The sequence below is a fragment of the Salminus brasiliensis genome, chromosome 7, assembly GCF_030463535.1.
Source record: "Salminus brasiliensis chromosome 7, fSalBra1.hap2, whole genome shotgun sequence".
NCBI lineage: Eukaryota > Metazoa > Chordata > Actinopteri > Characiformes > Bryconidae > Salminus > Salminus brasiliensis.
This window is the reverse complement of record NC_132884.1, coordinates 7,891,142-7,910,258: the sequence shown is the minus strand read 5'-3', so window position 1 is coordinate 7,910,258 and position 19,117 is coordinate 7,891,142. Positions and strand designations below refer to the sequence as shown.

Genomic DNA, 19,117 nt, shown 5'->3' with positions numbered 1-19,117 from the left:
CTTGAGTAGTCCCCCCTTGTGCCACAGCAGCATATCTGAGCATTCAAGGCATGGATTCCACAAGACCTCTGAAGATGTCCTGTCATATGTGGCACCAAAACGCTAGCAGCAGATCCTTTAAGTCTTGTGAGTTGAGTGTGGGGCATCCATGGTAACAGTAAAGATGCATGGACCAATAGAAATCCTCCAAAATCATTCATTCATCAGTCAACCATTCCTAAAGTTTGTCTTCCTTTAGAGGATTTGTTTACTTACACTAAAATATCTTTTACTCTTTTTTTCTACTATAGCTATTAATTCTTTAGTTACTATTAGTTTCACTTCATCCAGTGATTCTTGAGGTTTGTATAACTTGCTATTTCATAACCCTTTAAAGAGCCAGTGAAAAAGCTGAAAGCTTTATTACACACTTTTAGTACCAAGAAATAACCCCATCAGTGTGTACAGAAGTCCCTGTAGTTACAGAATAACATGCTTTAGTGATAGGGGGTTAAATGAGAGCTTAGTTAGATTCCTGTTTAATTGCACAGCAAAACAAGTCTGTATTTATTGCAGAACTAGTCAGAGACACAGTATTTTAATCATAGTTGTATGTGTGTGTGTGTGTGTGTGTATGTGTGTGTGTGCATGTGCATGTATGTGTGTATGTGTTTATCCACAGAGGCTGGATCTGTCAGGCATTGAGCCGGATGTGAAGCAGTTTGAGGAGAAGTTTGGCAAGAGAGTTCTGGTCAGCTGCAATGACCTGTCATTCAACTTACAAAGCTGTGTGGCGGAGAATGAGGACGGACCTACTACTAATGTAAGACACACAGATATACACAAACCTACTGTCACACAGTGTAGGGGTTACTGCATCAGTCAATAGTTCAAGTAAAAAATTGTTCCCAGTAATTAGTTTAACTGCCTGCCTTTTTTGATCATTGCAAACCAACAGCAAAGCTGTCTAGACAGTTGGAACAAAATTCTGTGGATTTTTTCTTTTCCGGCCTTTTGAAAATCAGGCTCTATTTACTTTATACAGTAGCACAAAATTTGGAGTGGCCAAACTTTTGCACACCACGATATATATAGATATATATATATACACACTACTATGTGAGTTTAAATAATCAGTTAATCATTTAATGAAATAAGCGAATAAAATAGTTATAAAATAGAAGGTGAAGATTTATACCTTACACACACACACACACACATAGAGCTGAACAATCACAGATGTGTACACACACTGTACAAAGAGAGCAGCGAGTCACTGGAGATTTACAGAAGTGATGCCCTTTGCTAGAGTGGGTCTGTGTACTCTGACTGGCACTGCTGTTTGACTTGGTGTGGTGGAACAAGTCTGTTGTCATGGCCAAAGATCACAGTTCCTAGAGAATGGTCTGATGTTGGTTTCCTGCTGAAACTTTCAGGCCTTCAGATGCTTGAACTGTGTGACTGTGTATATGTGTGTGTTTGATCATTTAAGCATGTGATTCCACCGGTTTCCTGTCGGGTCCATTTTCATTCTGAAGTTATGAAGACAAAAACACTCTCAATTTCTCTCTCACACAGACACACACACACACACATACACACACACTTTTACAGAGGACGCTAAAGCCCTGGACTCTGTCATTGCAGGTAGAGCCGTTTTTCGTGGTGCTCTCCCTGTTTGATGTGCAGAACAGCAGAAGGATCTCAGCAGATTTACATGTGGACCTGAATCACCCACTAGTGCGCTCCATGATTTCCCCATCCAGTGCTGTAATAAATGGAGCCATGGACAGTTCACACATGCCCACACAGCTCAACGGGCTACCAGAGGGGGCGCTGCAGTACCCTACACAGGTGATCCGACTCTTCTCTCTTTGTTTTTTTTTTAATTTTTTTTTTATTCTTGATCTTTGACACCACAGATCATGCAGTCTTCCTCGATAGGCTACAAAATACTTTAGGAATTACAGAATCTTGGTTTTGATGTTATCTGACTGATCGCCTTCAGTGTATTTTCTTAAATAATGAATACTCTCATTACAAAAAATGAAACTATGGTGTTCCTCAAGGGTCAATGCTGGGGCCATTACTATTTACTCTTTATATGCTGCTGCTGGGCAATAGTAAGCATAGAATGGACTTTCATTGCTATTAAACCAGATATTAGAAGGTATTTATAGCCAAGGTTTTGAACAGCAAATGCTGTGAATTATGAATTTTATGAATTTATTAAGTATATATCTTAGTATAAGTATATATCTCAGTCATTGAGGTTAATAAATGTATTTGTGTGTCTGTTTCTTAGGGGGTGTTCTCAGTGACTTGCCCACACCCTGACATTTTTCTGGTGGCACGGATCGAGAAGGTGCTGCAAGGGGGCATCACACACTGCGCTGAGCCTTACATGAAGAGCTCAGACTCTGCAAAGGTACCACCAGCATCACAGCATCACACATGCACAGACTTTGCTAAACTACAAACTTCATCATAACATCAAGAAAAATGAACTGAAGAGACTTTAGCATTGTCTGTGGGGTTCGCTTTTAGCCTTGCATGGATACCAGCTCACTTCACCAGCATCCCCCAATCTGTGTGTGGATCGAGAATCGGCTATTTTAGTCTCAATCCAGTTTTGACTCTTTTTTTTAACCTTGGTGTCCTTAAGGCACTATTAACGGACATTTTAGCCGACAGCAGTGCAGATGTTGTGAGGTAAATAAAGGTAAATAAAGAGTTGAGAGTCTGCAGTGTGGAGCTATTTTCCTGTGGAACATGAAGACAGACCATAATATCTGAACCTTTATAAAGCTCTTTCTGAAACGCTCTGTTTTACCAGCGGAGGAACCGCACATCTTCCTATGTTTTTAAAACAGCACTGAAGAACCCATTCAGAACCCAGTGGAGGCTAATGCTAATGCTAATATACACATGCTATAGAAATCCAAATCACACAGAGCACATTCACCCACTATAAACCAGTTATTACACATAGCTGACAAACAACAACCAATATCGGTTTGAGTCAGGCTAGATCACAAGATATTAAACACACTATAAAACAGTCCTTTAAAAAAAAGTCTCTACTAAACTAAATCAGCCAGTCCAGAATCTCTCAGTATAGTAACTGGTACTAAAAATAAAGAGAATATACTGAACGTATTAATTAGCAGCTCGTCTGAGGGAGCGTCTGAACTGTGGGACTGTATTATTTATACAACCACAGAGTTCGGATCAGTATCAGCTGAGACTCAGATTTCATCGGGATGCACAATAAATGGATCAGACATCCATAATTGTATGTTCATCATTCATCATGGGATGTAAAATAGTAGAAATCTGTTAATACTTTATTATACATTCTTATAAATAAAACCGTAAGATAAACAGAAACACACGTTTAACTTGTTATTTACTACTATTATGATTATTTTGGCATTGAATACAATTATTTTCCACAATGCTTTGATAAAACCGGACAAACTGTTTTTATGAAAAATGCTTTGTGCTTTTTAAAGAGAGTAAACATGCTGCTCTTTTCCAGGTGGCTCAGAAAGTACTGAAGAATGCCAAGCTGGCCTGCTGTCGACTGGGCCAGTACAAGATGCCTTTCGCATGGGCAGCCAGGTGGGACTGGCTGTCTGGAAATGTGTTTTTAAGAGTTCTGCTCCGAAGCTGGTTGTGTATGCAAATGTGTGCGATTGCTTCACCCTTAGACTGAGTGTGTGTGTGTTCATTTTCCTTTATGTGTTTGGCCCAGGCCTGTGTTTAAAGATGCCTCAGGGACTCTGGACAAAAGTGCCCGCTTCTCCGCCCTTTACCGGCAGGACAGCAATAAACTGTCAGACGAAGACCTCTTCAAACTGCTGGCTGACTTCAGGAAGTTAGTAGCCACGTAACAATCACCTCTCAGTATCAGGCTTTCATCTGCACTTCTGTCTTCAGAAGCTCGTCCATGTATAATCAGCAGAGAATATCCTCATTAAAATGATGGACTGTGAAATCAGAATACTTTCCAAGCACAGTATGTCCAGGCGGTGTTGATGCAGCTGCGAGTGTTTCCACTGCAGAAATGCTTTTAAGGAATGTGTTATGACTGTTCTCTTTTGAAAGCACACCTGAGAGGGCCCGTTTATTCTTGAACTCTAATGAATCTGAAATCACCCACAGACCTGAGAAGATGGCCAAGCTTCCTGTCATTCTGGGTAACCTGGATGTCACCATCGACAGTGTGGCTCCTGATATGACCAGTAAGATTTATTTTTTGCAGTTGACCAGTACCATGAAACAAAATATTAAAGTACAGTGTTAACACACAGTTGCTAGGTTGAATAAACCTGCATAAATACACTTATTTATGTGCATTTTATCATGTATTTGTGATAAACAATTTATTAGAGGGCTACCTACATAGGGTCTTCATAACACATGCATAAGTATGAATAGGCATTAATAAAGCAGAACTAAGCATTTATTACCAACAGATGCAAGTAATCACATGCAACATGATATATGTTTTATACTGACGCAAGGGGCTTCTTAAGGCCTTATAAGCCGAGTTTCTTCTGAATGATGCTTTATAACAGCGTAGCCTTCATAGCACATAGCCTTCAAATGAACTGTTAAACCTTTGTATAAGACCACCTATGTCAATGCAGTGTCGTTTATGTCATTAAACATTTGATACTATTTTGATAAACAAATAATGACTTGAACTGATTAAAAAATACTGAAGTCTTGCTATAAATGTGTGATATTCAATGCCTATGTATGTGCTATAAACTGCTTATGTAGGTAGGAAGTGTGCCCTTATGTTTTTTATTGTACTTGTAATTTTTATTATTTGGCTTTTTCTAAAACTCAGCTACTGATTAATCAACAGTTACAGTTATCTGTCATGTGTTCCTCATGTTCTGCAGTGCTCAACAATCTAGTCCTCGGCACACTATCCACTGTCCAAATGTTGGTGGACCCCCCTTCTAATGAATTCATTTCAGCAACCCATTGCTGACACAGCTGTGCAAATGCACAACACACAGCTCATCTAGTCCCTGACGAGAAGTATTACCAACAGAATGGGAGACTCTGGAGCTAATAAACATGAATCTATTGGCACCATGCCTAATGCCAGGTGTGGTCTAGGGCGGTATAAAGCCCCCCAGCATTAAACTGTGTTCTCTGGAATGGTGGATGGTGCCCCATCCAATACTTCTTGGATGAGTTGGGGATGAGGTAGGGTGGTGATCATCCAACATCCTGACCTCATTAATGCCTTCCCTGAACAGTAGAGACAGTTACTCCAACAAAAACAGGATGGTTGATTTTGAAAGTACCAATGAATGAGCAGGTGTCCCAATACCTTTGTCCATGTAGTTTACATAAAGATTTGCTTACTTACTGAACTCAAAAAATCTCTTTCGACCCATCAGATTGTGTTACTCCATCCTACATCCCTGTGCGGCCCTACGAGAACAACGGAAAGGGCAGTGGGCCTCTTTTAGAAATCGAGGAGTTTGTACCCTGCATTGCTAAGTGTTCACAACCCTTCACCACCTATAACAACCATCTCTACGTCTACCCCAAACACCTCAAATATGACAGCCAGAAGTCATTCGCCAAGGTAACAAACATCTCTCTTAAACAATGTGTACTGTGACCCTAGATGATCTTAATAGTGATCCAGATGACCAGTGTAATTAGTGCTGAACACACAAAGCCACACAAAGTACAGCATCTGTAGTCTTCAGTCATTTTCAGCTTGCAGCTTGGGGAATGTTTTAAATGACTAGTAAACTAACATGTCTCTCTGCTTCAGGCGAGGAACATCGCTGTGTGTGTTGAGTTCAGAGATTCTGATGAGGAGCAAGCACAGCCACTTAAGGTAGGCTTTGTATACATGGGCAATGTGGAGGGGTCGTATGCTGTTATCTATGTTACGAAACCATCGTTTAGTTCAAAAGAGGTCTGATATTATTTTTACTGAACTTATTATTCAGCTGCTAGCTTTCATTTTCAGTAGATTGTTTTATTAATAATAACCACCCTGTTACATTCAGCTCCTTTCCATCAAATTACACCTATATGACATACAGGATAACAATAAGTTAAAGCAATAGATTGACAAAAATATCTTTTTACCATGATTTATCATTCACCCCAGATACAGCCGAACCGCCATGTTTGCTGTCTGAAGGTTGCTTCTTTAGTTTAGAACAGGAGATGTTAGGCTAATGTGGCTAACAAATACTGGATTTAGACTGTCACCAGTCACATCTCTGTAAATAGTCACCTGAAAACAATCTCTCAACCTGCTCAAAATGCATCCAGATCTTCATTTATTTGGCATAGACGACATCACATGACTTCCTTAGTTCCAATTTTAGACAATTTTTTTTATGTTTGGGTGGCTTTTATGCTTGGATTTTGGCATAGTAGAGAGGTGGAACTGCTGCCAGTGTTAGTCCAGTGATCAACATCTTCAGTTGTAAATTAAAGAAAGCACATTGGCTGATTGACTGTGTTCAGGATCAGTGATAAATCCTTGTTTCCTTTAGTGTGTATGTATCTGTGTATTTGAATAGGGTGTGTGTATGTTTGTGTGTATGCAGTGTATCTATGGTCGTGCTGGGGGACCTCTGTTTAGCAGGCATGCGTACGCAGCAGTGCTTCATCACCAGCAAAACCCTGAGTTCTACGATGAGGTAAGATCTGGGTGGTTCAGGAACAGTCGCTTTTTTTAACCTACTGTCATTTTGCTAGTTGGGACCATGGCTTCAGTACAGACTATATGTGTCAGTAATGGGTGCAGCTTTAGAAGGGGTGTCCACAAATATTTGGAATAGATGGAGGAGATGGTGGGGTGGAAAACATTTTATGGCACACAGAAGTTAGATATGGAAACTATTATTAACTGATTGTTCTAATCCATCTTTGTTTGCATACTGTGGGATTATGGATATCTGTACATTCATTTTTCATAATTTCTGTGTAGTACTTGATACTGTAATATTTTCCCAAAAATGTAATAACACCCAGGACTGTAGTAAAGGGCTCTAAGTGGTTCAGCAGTCTAATGTGCTTACACCATCGCCCGGGGGTCACCTGTTCAAATCCCAAACCATGCTGTTTTGCCATCAGCAGCCAGAGTCCGATAAAGCACAAATGGCTCTCTCCCCTCATCACTCAGGTGTGGCGGAGCTGTGGATCTAACTCTTTCCTCTGAGCATGTGTAGTGGCATTGCTAGTTCTATAGGGGGTTATAAACGGGTAGATTGATTGGCAGTACCAAATTGTGAGAAAATAATTGAACACAAGTTCTTGCCATTAATGTAATACCAGTTTACAGAACAGTTTTGTTACACTTCTGGTATTATTATTATTTATTTTTATTAGTAATTATTATTATTTATTGTTTTTACAATGTTGGGAAATTATAACAACATTAAATGCCACAGAGATCATCAGTATTCTGTACACCCACAAATAAGTAACAATGAATATTTATTTATCTTCTGGGTATCAGATCAAGATAGAGCTGCCCACTCAGCTACACGAGAAGCATCACCTGCTCTTCACCTTCTACCACATCAGCTGTGACAGCAGCACCAAGAAGCGAGACGTGGTGGAGACACAAGGTACACCTGCCCTCACCCGGCTGGCCTGCTTGGGGTTCAGGCCCGGGACAAGGCAGTGTTCTCAATAGCCTGTGGGCAACATTAGAAATGTGGTTTCTTGCTTTTAATGTGTTACCTTAGTTATTGGAAACCAGAAACGCATTATCTAAAGATGTGAAGGTCTGTCTTTCTGTCTTTCTGTCTGTCTGTCTCCGTTTCTCTCCCTGTCAGTGGGTTCAGCCTGGCTGCCCCTGCTTAAAGATGGCCGAGTCATCATGAGTGAGCAGCAGATTTCTGTTGCGTCTAATTTACCTGCAGGTTACCTGAGCTGTCAGGACGGGCTTAACAAGGTAATGGTTCTAAGCTCTTTATGTTTGACAAAATTTGAGAGTTAATAATGGAGGCATGATGTCAGTTTGGTAATGTGATCTAATTAAGCCTGTGTCAGTGTTACGGTTAACCTCCACTTAAAGGATTATGCCTAGTGTGATCCTAAAACTGTGGCCTTAGTTTTTCTGTCCTTATAGGAGGCAAGTATTCCTCTATCATTTAATAAAGAGACAGTGGCACCACCACATGTCTTCATGACAATGGGGGAGGGGATTTCTTTAACATAAAAAACAAAAGATTGCTCCATCCGAATATGAATTAAAGAGTAATTGGAAAGGAAAAGCCCCATATATCAACATTGTTTGTGCAGCTGTAAATGAGAAAATTACAGAGAGTTGAGTTATATAATCCCTTTATACTTATTATTGAATCCATTCTTCTGTCCACCAACTCAATATTTCTAATGCCACTAGTTCACTTTCTGAAGTTGACTGCCCCTCCTCAGCTGAATTGGTTATCCTGCTGACTTTGACTGGCTCCCAGCTGAGATTTTGATGGGTTCTTCTTGGGAACACCATCCCACTACTTAAAAAGTGGTGGCTCAAATGTCTGCTCACCCCCATGGTTCTGGCAATCATGCTATGCATTAAAATCCAAATTGTTGTTGTTGTTGTTGTTTTAATGACAGCACTCTGGTCCTGAGGTGAAATGGGTGGATGGCGGACGCCCCCTGTTCCGAGTGTCAACACATCTGGTCTCCACAGTTTATACTCAGGTAAAGTATCACCTACAGAGCAGTTATTTTGTCAGACCCATAGCTGCAGTATAGTATATCCATAATTAAAAAGTAGGCAGGTTGTAAAAAGTATTCATGTTGCCCATTTGTTTAATCAGTTTATTTTCTCGCCTCAGGATCAGCATCTTCATAATTTCTTTCATCATTGTCAGAAGACCCAAGCCACTGAAGGAGAGCTGGTCAAGTACCTTAAGGTAAAAGAAAAGTCTAGCACTTATAGCTCAGACAAAAGAGATTCTGGAAGTTGTTTTTTTCTGTCATGATGATCATAGCATTATTGTACAACACACATTGACTTAACCCCATAACCCCTGCTTTTAAGCCCACAATTTATTACTCTCATTAATACATTATTGTTATAATTAACATCAGTTTCATATGGCCCAAAATAGAACCCTGTGGGACTCCACAAGATATGATAAACCAGTTACCAAATAATTCTCATTAGCATCTGCTTTATGATTAATAGCTGAATAGTTAACCTTTTCAGTCAGTTTTAAGGGGTTAAACAAGGATTATAAAGATAGAAGAATTGTATGAGATGTTCACACTAAGAAAATCTTAACTGTGATTCTTCAGAGTCTCCATGCCATGGAGGGTCATGTGATGATCAATTTCCTGCCAACTATTCTGAATCAGCTGGTGCATGTTCTGACTACGACCAGCCATGAGGACGTGGCAGTGAACACCACCAGGTGAGGGTATAGCAGAATCGTCACTGATGCTAAAGCTAAAATGAGGTTAAAATGTTCTCAGAGTTTATAATATTCTGTTCTTCCAACAGGGTCATGGTCCACATAGTTGCCCAGTGTCATGAAGAGGGTCTTGAACATTACCTTAGATCTTATGTGAAGGTAAAATTATAACCCACACACACAATTATATTTATATTATATATATATATATAACCAGACGATTGGGGGATTTAATCAAACTGATTACTACTGTTGCGTTGTCACTTTCCTGTGCAGTATGTGTTTAAGACTGAGTCCTACTCAGCCAATAACAGTAAGACAGTGCATGAGGAGCTGGCCAAAGCTATGACCGCTATCTTAAAGCCTTCTACTGATTTCCTCACCAGCAACAAGCTCCTTAAGGTACTCTTTTCATATACTCAATAATATGCATATATAAGCAACAATCAGGTCCATTAGTATTTGAACAGTTACTCTCTTTTTGTCATTTTTGCATCTGTACACCTCCACAATGGATCTGAAATAAAGCAATGTGTGATTGAAGTGAAGTTAGGAATTTAACTAAATATTGCTTTAACCACTTAGGAATTCTAGACATTTTCACACCGCCCCTCCATTTTCACATTTGTGATCTGAAGCATACCACATCATCTGTCAAACATGGTGGAGGCACTGTTGTGGCATGGGCATTTATGGATGATTGTTAATAGAAGTAGCAAGATGAATTCTGTATAGAGCTGTATTGTAATGAAGTAATGAGGGAACTGGCCACAAGTGGTCATTAAACCACATTAAATCAGTAAATTGTCCAATTAGATTTGAGCCTGTGAAAATGGAGGGATTATGTAAAATGGCTGTAATTCCTAAATGGTTGATGCAATATTTTTGTTTTCATCACTTCAGATTCCCTGACAAAAATTGTGTCACTGTCCAAATACTTATGGACTTATGGTGATTTGATCGCAGAGGATTGTGAACTTTCTTTATGGTCATTGTTTTGATCATTTGGTTTAAATGAAGCATTGTTATTGTTGTCTTTCAGTACTCCTGGTACTTCTTTGAGGCCTTAGTAAAGTCCATGGCCCAGCATTTAATAGAAAGCGGAAAGGTCAAAGTGAGTAAAAAGCAAGCAGTGGAACCTCTTCAGCGACTCTCTGTTTTTGGTGTATTCTCATTTCTTTGGTTGTACACTGTTAAATTAGTTTTCTCACTGGCTTTGGAAACCAGTTGCCAAACTGGAGCCTGAATTGTAATATAAGGCCACATGTATTTACATAACATGTAAATGATAGACCACTTAGGACACTTAGGATTCTCAGGCTCTGTACTCTTGAGTAAACATGACTCGGTTTTGACCCAGCTGTCCAGGAACCAGCGGTTTACTGCTTCCTTCCACCATGCTGTGGAGACTCTGGTGAACATGCTGATGCCACACATCACTCAGAAATACAAAGACAATCTGGACGCGGCCCGCAATGCCAACCACAGCCTGGCCGTCTTCATCAAGGTGAGGCCAGTCTCAGGGCTTCTCTCCTCGGGCTGATTAAGCTGATTCTGCAGACAGTTTAATAGAATTATGAAGAGCATCTTGGGTCTCAAAGATCTAAAAGAACAGTGTATTTGGTCAGTCATGCTATCACCTGGAGAAATCAAAAGAAAATCAAGATTTGGTCACAGGGGGAGGCACATTAAGAGACGGGAGCGGTCAGTTCATCTGAAGTTGTATGTTTTGTTACAACAGCGCTGTTTCACCTTTATGGATCGAGGATTCGTCTTCAAGCTGATCAACAACTACATCAACTGCTTCGTGCCTGGAGATCCCAAGGTACACAAGTCATTCCGTATTACTAATGAGTCAGCCTCAGTATAGAAATTTTACTGCAGTATAGATGTGCACTGATCTTCTTCTGCATCCATATGCCTGTATTGTAGATGTGTAAGGACTCTGTAGATTCACACAATCTATGCTGTGCTATAATGTCCACTTTGGCAGCTTGCAATTGATTTTGGTGATCCCCCCACACACACACACACACATACACACACACTTTTTTTTGCAGAAGTCATCTTGTTCTGAGATACTCTCAACTTGTCATGATACGCAAGGTCTAATAATAATTTTTCTATGATGTTTATGCCAGGGGGCTGTGAGGGCTCTTTCGGTAGGTGGATTCTGAGGCATATTTTAGATCATCATCCTGTTGTAGAAGCCCTCCTCTTTTAAGCTTTAGTCTTTTATGGGATGTTTTGAAAGTTGCATCCAGTATTTGCTGGTATTTTGTGGACGCCACTCTTCCCTCCACTCATGCAGTATCGCCAGTGCCACTGACAGCAACACAATCCTGAAGCATGATAAAACCACCACCATGCTTCACAGTCTTTGCTGATTGTGGCCAAACGGCTATATTTTGACTTCACCAGTCCACAGCGCTCACCTGGCTTGTGTAGATGTTCTGTGGCAAATGTTGAATTTTGTGATGAGCTCACAGGGAAAGATTTCCTCTTATGACTCTGGACAGATTTTGCTAATCAAGGTAAGCTAATCAAACACAGAAATCAGAGTTTATGTGCATTAGTAATTGCTTAAAATATTGTTTCAGGTCTGATTAGCTACCGGAGGCTATGTTTACTTTATCACAACTGGGTGCCCAGACTTTTGCATAAGACTGTATATTTTATAGGGTATCTTTTTTTCCTTTAGCTGATCTCTTTCTTTCTCTGTCTCCTACAGACGCTGTATGAGTTCAAGTTTGCGTTTCTGAGGGTGGCGTGCAACCATGAGCACTTTGTCCCTCTGAACCTGCCCATGCCCTTTGGGAAAGGCAGGATAATGCGGTTTCAAGGTACACAGTCTAAGGTCTTCAGTTACTTATGCCTAATTTCATCAGCTCCTTGCAACAAATCACAGGTCTTTTTCTGTTCACTGACACTAATTAGATTTGTTGAGGTAAATTAGATTAGCCAAAAAGCCAATTTCCTCCTGTTGGTTCACCTGCGCCTCTCTGCCTCTGTGCCTCGCTCGCTCCAGTTCTTGGTGTAGCTCCAACACTTCTTCCTGTTCTTCCCTGTATCTCTCTCTGTTCATGTGTTCTGAGCTTTACACTTCTCTCTCTGCCTGTGCTAGCTTTTCTCTCGCGCAGTAAGGAGACTCATGCCAAATGTGTAGGTGAGCTGTGTACTGCTGTGGCTGTGTGTTGAGTATGTTGGCGTTGTCGCACGAAAACCTCGCATCCTCAACAAGATAAGATCACGGGAGGAGGAGGACAAGAGCTTAACTTTCGATGGAAGTTCATGTAAAAAGTTTTGTATCGAGTCATTTTGGAACATTTCTATTGGTCTATTCATTATGAAATTTGGACACAGTGTAAAGAACAACTGTCAGATTTACATTATGCCAAAAAGTCAGAACAGCAAAAAATGGAGATGCAAGGTTTTTGGGTGACGGCAACGATACAGTTGCAAATGTTTAAGTACCCTTGGTCAAAATTTCTGTTACTGTTTTCTGTTACTAAGACTAGTATTTTCAAGCCGCTGTCTCCTCAATTATGAAATGGCAGTTTTCAATAAAGGTAGAGGTTAAGTTGAAGTCTAAAAGATCAAGAAAATGCTTTGAGAGAGCTGCTTCTAGGATTGCTAGGAAGGCACACCCCTGACTTTCACCTTGAAAGATTAAGCAGACTCTGGAGTGCAGGTGCACTTCTCAGTTCTACTGTGCAGCTATACCTGCACAAATTTGACCTTCATGGAAGAGGCATCAGAAAAACGTTCCTGCGGCCTCACCACAACATTCATCTGCAGTTTTCAAGTTTTCAAAGGAACATCAGAACTAGCCTGATGCATTTTGGAAACAAATCCTGTGGGTTGATGCAGTTCTAATGGAAGGAGAAACACAAAAGAGAAGAACTGTTGAGCATGGGTGTGAATTGATCATACTTTGGGTTTGTGGTACAGCCAGTAGCATGGGGAACATTTCACTGGTAGAATGAAGAATGGATTCACTATATCTATATATATCTATATATATATAATACCTGGAAGCAGACTGACTGTGAAAAAGCTGAAGGTGAAACGAGGATGGCTTCTACAGCAAGAGTACACACTTTTTGATATGGCCTCACAGTCTCCTAACCTAAACTTCACTAAAGAAATGCCTCACAAGAGCAGTGCAACAAGTCGACTCAAAGATCTCCCAGAATTTGAAAGCTTTTGCTAGAAAGAATGGCTGATAAATCATCCAAACAAAAATGTAAAAACTCTACTACTACAGAAAGTGCTCACAAGCTGCTATACAAAAGGAGGTATTACTAAATGATGGTGAAGCTGGGTTCCCTTTTTCCTTTACTGTAAAGAATGATAATAAAAAGTAGTCTTGCTTTAAATATAAACGTTTAATCTCAAATCAGGCCAACTCCCTTAACTATTCACACTAGCAGAAATTCTGACCAGGGGTGCCCTAACATTTGCATGGCACTGTATGTTAAGCCCCTGTGGTCCATGCACTTTTGTGTCATTAATACACTAGCCTCAACGTACAAATGATAATACAGTACAGATGGTTAGTCTTTGTCATTTTTGTGGTCATTTCATTTCCCTAATGTTTCTTAAGTGACTCTCATCAGTGTGTACAGAATGCGCTGAACAGATGGCAGGGTGAATTGGTTATCCGTTGTTTAGTTGTCCCTGTCTGTTGTTGCGTTGTGTCCTTCCAGTGTGTATGTATTGTGGAATAATCACATATTTTGTTAATTCTGGTGTTTTGCGGTTGAATGTCATCACAGTTTTTTTTTTTTTTTTTTTAAACCTTTGTGAGTTGTTGTGTTAATACATTACATTGGCAAAGGTATTGGGACACTCAAAACGTTAGTGAGGTCAGGATGTTCGATGATCACCACTCCATCTCATCCCCAACTTTCCAACTCATCCCAAAAGTATGGAGCACTCTCATTCCAGAGTACACAATTCCACTCCTCCGTAACTAAATGTTGGGGGGGGCGTTATACCCCTCTAGTCCACACCTGGCATTAGGCAGCATGGTGCCAGTAGGTTCTTGTTTATCTACTCCGGAGAGTCCTGTTATATTGGCAATACTTCTCTAAAGGGACTAGACAAGCTGTGTGTTTGTTCATTTGCACATCGGTGTCAGCAATGGCTGCAACCTAAAGTAGCAGAATGCATTCATTAGAAGGTGTGTCCACAAACATTTGGATATGTAGTGTATTCTCAATGAGTAGCTATTAGAGACGGCTAAGTATCTCTTGCTGTTGATACTGATATTGAAACCTCAAGTGTTGGTCAATGTTGGGCCAATATTTATCTTTTAAAAACTGCTAAACTGCAGAATGAGCTGGTTTCATTTGGAGCTCTTCTCTTAAGATGAACATCTAGAAGTAGATGTTCAAACTGCTACTCAATCAGTCTACTAACCAGTTCTCTTCACTTTTCCTGCAGACCTGCAACTAGACTACTCCCTGACCGACGACTTCTGCAGGAATCACTTTCTGGTCGGGCTCTTGCTGCGAGAGGTGGGCGGAGCCCTGCAGGAGTTTGGCGAGATCCGGCAGATAGCCATCCATGTGCTCAAAAGCCTGATGATCAAGCACACATTTGATGATCGCTACATCTCAAAGGTTAGGGAGTCTGGAATTCCACTGCACTAGCATTCACTTCAGTTTTCCTCCTAGATGACTAATCTCACAATAATTAACTTAGGAGCAAACTGGAAATAGCACTCTGAGAAAGTGGAAGTGGGGGTGCTGAGGAGACTGCACCACCCTTAGATATCAGAATTGGCTTAACTGCTTAGTAAATATGCATGAATGGTTTTCTCACACAGTGCAGCCTAGAAAAAGTAAGTGAACCTTTACCAAAAGTAAGTGTTCCCAAAACTTACTGGCAAAAACTGAAACTGAAAATGAATGAGATGAGATTGGACATGTGGATTTCATAGACTCATTAAATAAAGGCACATAAAGTCTGGTTACTGACAAATCTGTTCTTCTCTAGAAGAATTGGTTAATGTAAACCATGACTTGATGCGAACAACCTTACAGAGGACAGAAAGTGTGTGATTATAGAGATGCATGATGCTTCTGTGGAAATAGCCTATGGAAATTTGGAGCTGCCTTGCTGCCTTGGGGCCTGGACACCTTGTGATCATTGAGGGAACAGCGAATTAAAAGGTGTATCAAAACATTTTAGTGGAAAATGTAAGGGCAGCAGTCCATGACCTCAAGCTCAAGAGTCACTGCGGTGATGTAACAAGACAATGATTCAAAGCACACAAGTAAATCAACTTAAGTATGGTTGAAAAGGAAGAAGATTTGTGTTTTGGAATGGCCAAGCCAAAGTCCTGACCTTAACCCTGTTGAGAAGCTGTGTTGTGGCCTGAAAATGACTGTGCACAAAAGGCATCCCAGAAATTCTGATGAAACACACTTGAAGGGAGTGCAGGGAGGTCAAGAGTTTCTCTTCAGTATTGTAGCTACAGAAAAAAAAGTTTGGTAGAGGTGACCACAGCTAAAAGATGGTCTACCAGTTATTAAATCAAGTGGTTCACTTACTTTTACTAGCATGCACTGTGGATGTTTACTCAGTGTGCTCAATTAAACTGTTTGTGTTTTAGTTTAGTTTGGTTGTGTTTGTCCAAAATTGTGACTGAAATAACGATCACATCTGGTTGATTTGGCAGCCAGACAATGTAACATCAATATAATATTGTTAATGAGATTATTGCACTGTGTGATCACTTAACGGATGGGTCTTGTGTGTTTCAGAGTCAGCAGGCTAGATTAGCGACCCTCTACTTGCCTTTGTTTGGACTGCTCCAGGAGAACGTCCATAGACTCAATGTGAGAGACCCCTCCAACAATCAGGTGAGTAAAACGTATGGAAAACACACACAGATACAATCAACCATTGACACATGCTGTGTTAGGCCTAATGCTATGAAGAGCTCCAGTTCCACCATGTCCACATGCACTCTATCCTTCTGTCCTTTGTCTTATATACACAGTTCAGTCACTAAAGTCACAATGTCTGCTGGTCTGACAGTACGCTTGACTCTCCTTACAGAATGGGAAAGAAGAGCCTGTCCCTAGCATCACAACAGCAACCCCGCATAAGCCCGCTGGAAGCCTTGACAGCAGTCTGCATAAAGATGTCTTCGGAGTCATCTCTGGCACAGGTGAGTGTGTATTCACAGCACCGTCTGCTACAACATCGCTGCCAGTCCAAAAGAACGGCCTTCTGTCTTTAATCCCTGGTTTGTGAAGCAAAAGCAGTTTTTTGTGGGGAACAGCACTCGAAAGTCAATTAATAATTTGTTCACCAAAATAGTGCTGTGTCCCTGGTTGGCATTGTGACTCTGCAAATCCCTCCTTTTCCTTTTTTCATTACAGTTTTCAGACTGTTATAGCCATTTCACACAGATACAACAGTGGTGTTGCTCTCCCTTTTTTAGTTTTGGAGAAGACGAAAGATCTGATGCCATCCATAGTTGATGCATATGCCCTTATCTGTCATCAAGCAAAAACCTTCAGCTAGCCCCTACGGGTTGCCTTTATTGTAGTACGAAAGAAAAATGCCTTGTAATTCATGATTCATGCTGAGTTTAAGGCTTATAGTTCAGTAACTACAATGAAACGTCTATACAATGAAAGGTCTATTCACACAAAGTACAAATTTCAAGGTTAGAAACTCCACAGCTCTTATAAATTTCCACTCTTCCACTCAGTTGCCTGTCCACTTTTGTTCTCTTTAATTTCCCTCCTCTACATGAGTGCTCCTTAGCAAGGGAAGCTATAGTTTGAGGTTCTTCGTGGACATGAACGCACTAGGATGCACGTAGACATAGTTGGCTACATAAAGTCTCCTCCCTATCATTTCAGTTCTTCTCCACCAGATGTTTTCTTTAACCTCTGCATTTTTATAGTCAGTGTGTTGCTACTCATCATATTAGCTTTTGTGTCCTGTCATGAACAAGATGAGCTGTTCTGAGGCTCGTTTGTTTGGTCTGCAACCATAAAAATTGAGCTCTGATTGGTCAGCCAGATTTTAACGCTTTCCTAAAACACAGAAAACAGTGCAGGCTCTAACTGTAAAATTTGACCCAATGTCTCAGTCCATCATTTTTTGGACTTGGTTTAAACGGGCCTTGATTTGTAAGATCTCATGCTCTTATCTGTACATTATTTATGAATCTGCCTATTTTGCTCCTGTCCCAACTCTGTAGCTTCCCCCCACACCTCCACACCCAACATCGGTGCAGTACGGCACGCCGACTCCCGTGGCTCTCTGGTCAGCACCGACTCGGGGAACAGCCTTCCTGAAAAGAACAGTGAGAAGAGCAGCTCTTTGGATAAGGTGCTACACATGATTTAAGCCTTTATGCTTTCCTTTGCTGAGTATAAACTTCTTTCTGTTCATGTACATAAAATTTTTCCTTCTGTTTTCTTTAATTGTAATTCATTATATTAGTGAAGTATTTCTGTGTAAACCAGACACTTACAATAGTTGAAACCCCATTCACAAAGTAATGCTTTGGGAGCAATGGCAGAAAGTTGTCCAGTGAGTGTTTTCTGTTTATCACGTGAACAGCCTTGGTGATCTGTTGTGGCTCCACCTCGCAACTTGGAAGACAGGGATCTTCTATAACCACTTGATGTCAGATACCGCAAAACACCTTGTAGAGGTCTTATTGAGTGAGCTAATTGGTGGCACATGGAAGTCCAACAGCATAATAGCCACATGGTCATACATTTTTGACCTTTTACTTATATATATATATATATATATATATATATATATATATATATATATATAACAGTAATAATAATATATAACAGTCCTCAGAATAGTTCTTAGTCTCTTCTTTCCTTCACATATTCTCTTTTTTCTCAATTCTTTTATATTTAATTATACAAATGCCATCAATTACACTTAACCACATCCGTCCTCTCCTGCCTTATTCCCTCTACACTCTGACCTATCAGCAGAGAGAGAGGTTCACTCGTAGGCACACCCTCACTGTTCTGCCCCTCCAACCTGAGCCAGAGGACTCCACCCCTCTCAGCAGGGCAGCCAAACGAGTCACCATGGATTTCTCACTTCTGTCGACCCCCAGGCTCTCTGAGAGCAACACACACATCGCTGCTAAACCCATTCAAGTAGATCTCTGCTGAGTGTCCCCTACTGGGGAGTGAAGCTATGTGTCAATGTGTGTGTGTGTGTGTGTGTTTTGGGTTTCTGTTTTTTTTTCTGTTTCTGTCCTTGTCATGCAGTGCTCACAGTGGTGGATCGGGTGTCTGTTTCCTTTTCTTATTTTTAGTTGTTAAGTTTAAGTGAGTGTGTGAAGTTTTCTAATTTCACTGTCTCAGGGTCTCAGGTTGATCCACCTTCTGTCTGTTCACACTGAGGTCAGCTTGGGTAGTGATGCTGGCCCCGTGCTTTTAGGCTCCTTTGCATAGTGCCTCGAGAGTCTGTCCTTTCACTTGATGTGTTTGGGTGTTTTCTGCAGAACTTTTTTGGTGAAACTGACGTGTGTGTGTGTGTGTGTGCGTGTGTGTGTGTGTGTGTGTGTGTTTCTACAGACTCAATCTGCTTCTGCTCTCGGGAGCTCTATTTTGCGCTGTGACAAACTGGACAGAGAGGAAATAAAGAATCTGCTCATGTGCTTTCTGCATGTGCTCAAGAGCATGTCTGAGGGTAAG

General features: G+C 40.7%; 1 protein-coding gene across 7 annotated transcripts in view; it reads left to right on the top strand.

Annotated features, from left to right (window-relative positions):
* Nucleotides 1–19,117, top strand: part of dock9b (dedicator of cytokinesis 9b) — a 103,272-nt gene that overhangs the window by 60,669 nt on the left and 23,486 nt on the right. For all 7 annotated transcript variants that reach the window (XM_072683664.1, XM_072683667.1, XM_072683663.1 and 4 more), the window contains 25 exons: nt 662–802; nt 1,627–1,833; nt 2,285–2,407; nt 3,521–3,603; nt 3,737–3,859; nt 4,147–4,226; nt 5,406–5,596; nt 5,792–5,857; nt 6,585–6,677; nt 7,499–7,610; nt 7,821–7,939; nt 8,608–8,694; nt 8,832–8,909; nt 9,295–9,410; nt 9,500–9,569; nt 9,687–9,812; nt 10,453–10,524; nt 10,771–10,917; nt 11,152–11,235; nt 12,142–12,253; nt 14,859–15,037; nt 16,184–16,282; nt 16,482–16,593; nt 17,641–17,771; nt 18,998–19,112. In XM_072683664.1, coding sequence (XP_072539765.1) covers nt 662–802; nt 1,627–1,833; nt 2,285–2,407; nt 3,521–3,603; nt 3,737–3,859; nt 4,147–4,226; nt 5,406–5,596; nt 5,792–5,857; nt 6,585–6,677; nt 7,499–7,610; nt 7,821–7,939; nt 8,608–8,694; nt 8,832–8,909; nt 9,295–9,410; nt 9,500–9,569; nt 9,687–9,812; nt 10,453–10,524; nt 10,771–10,917; nt 11,152–11,235; nt 12,142–12,253; nt 14,859–15,037; nt 16,184–16,282; nt 16,482–16,593; nt 17,641–17,771; nt 18,998–19,112 — 2,866 coding nt within the window. The remainder of the gene's footprint in view (nt 1–661; nt 803–1,626; nt 1,834–2,284; nt 2,408–3,520; nt 3,604–3,736; nt 3,860–4,146; nt 4,227–5,405; nt 5,597–5,791; nt 5,858–6,584; nt 6,678–7,498; nt 7,611–7,820; nt 7,940–8,607; nt 8,695–8,831; nt 8,910–9,294; nt 9,411–9,499; nt 9,570–9,686; nt 9,813–10,452; nt 10,525–10,770; nt 10,918–11,151; nt 11,236–12,141; nt 12,254–14,858; nt 15,038–16,183; nt 16,283–16,481; nt 16,594–17,640; nt 17,772–18,997; nt 19,113–19,117) is intronic.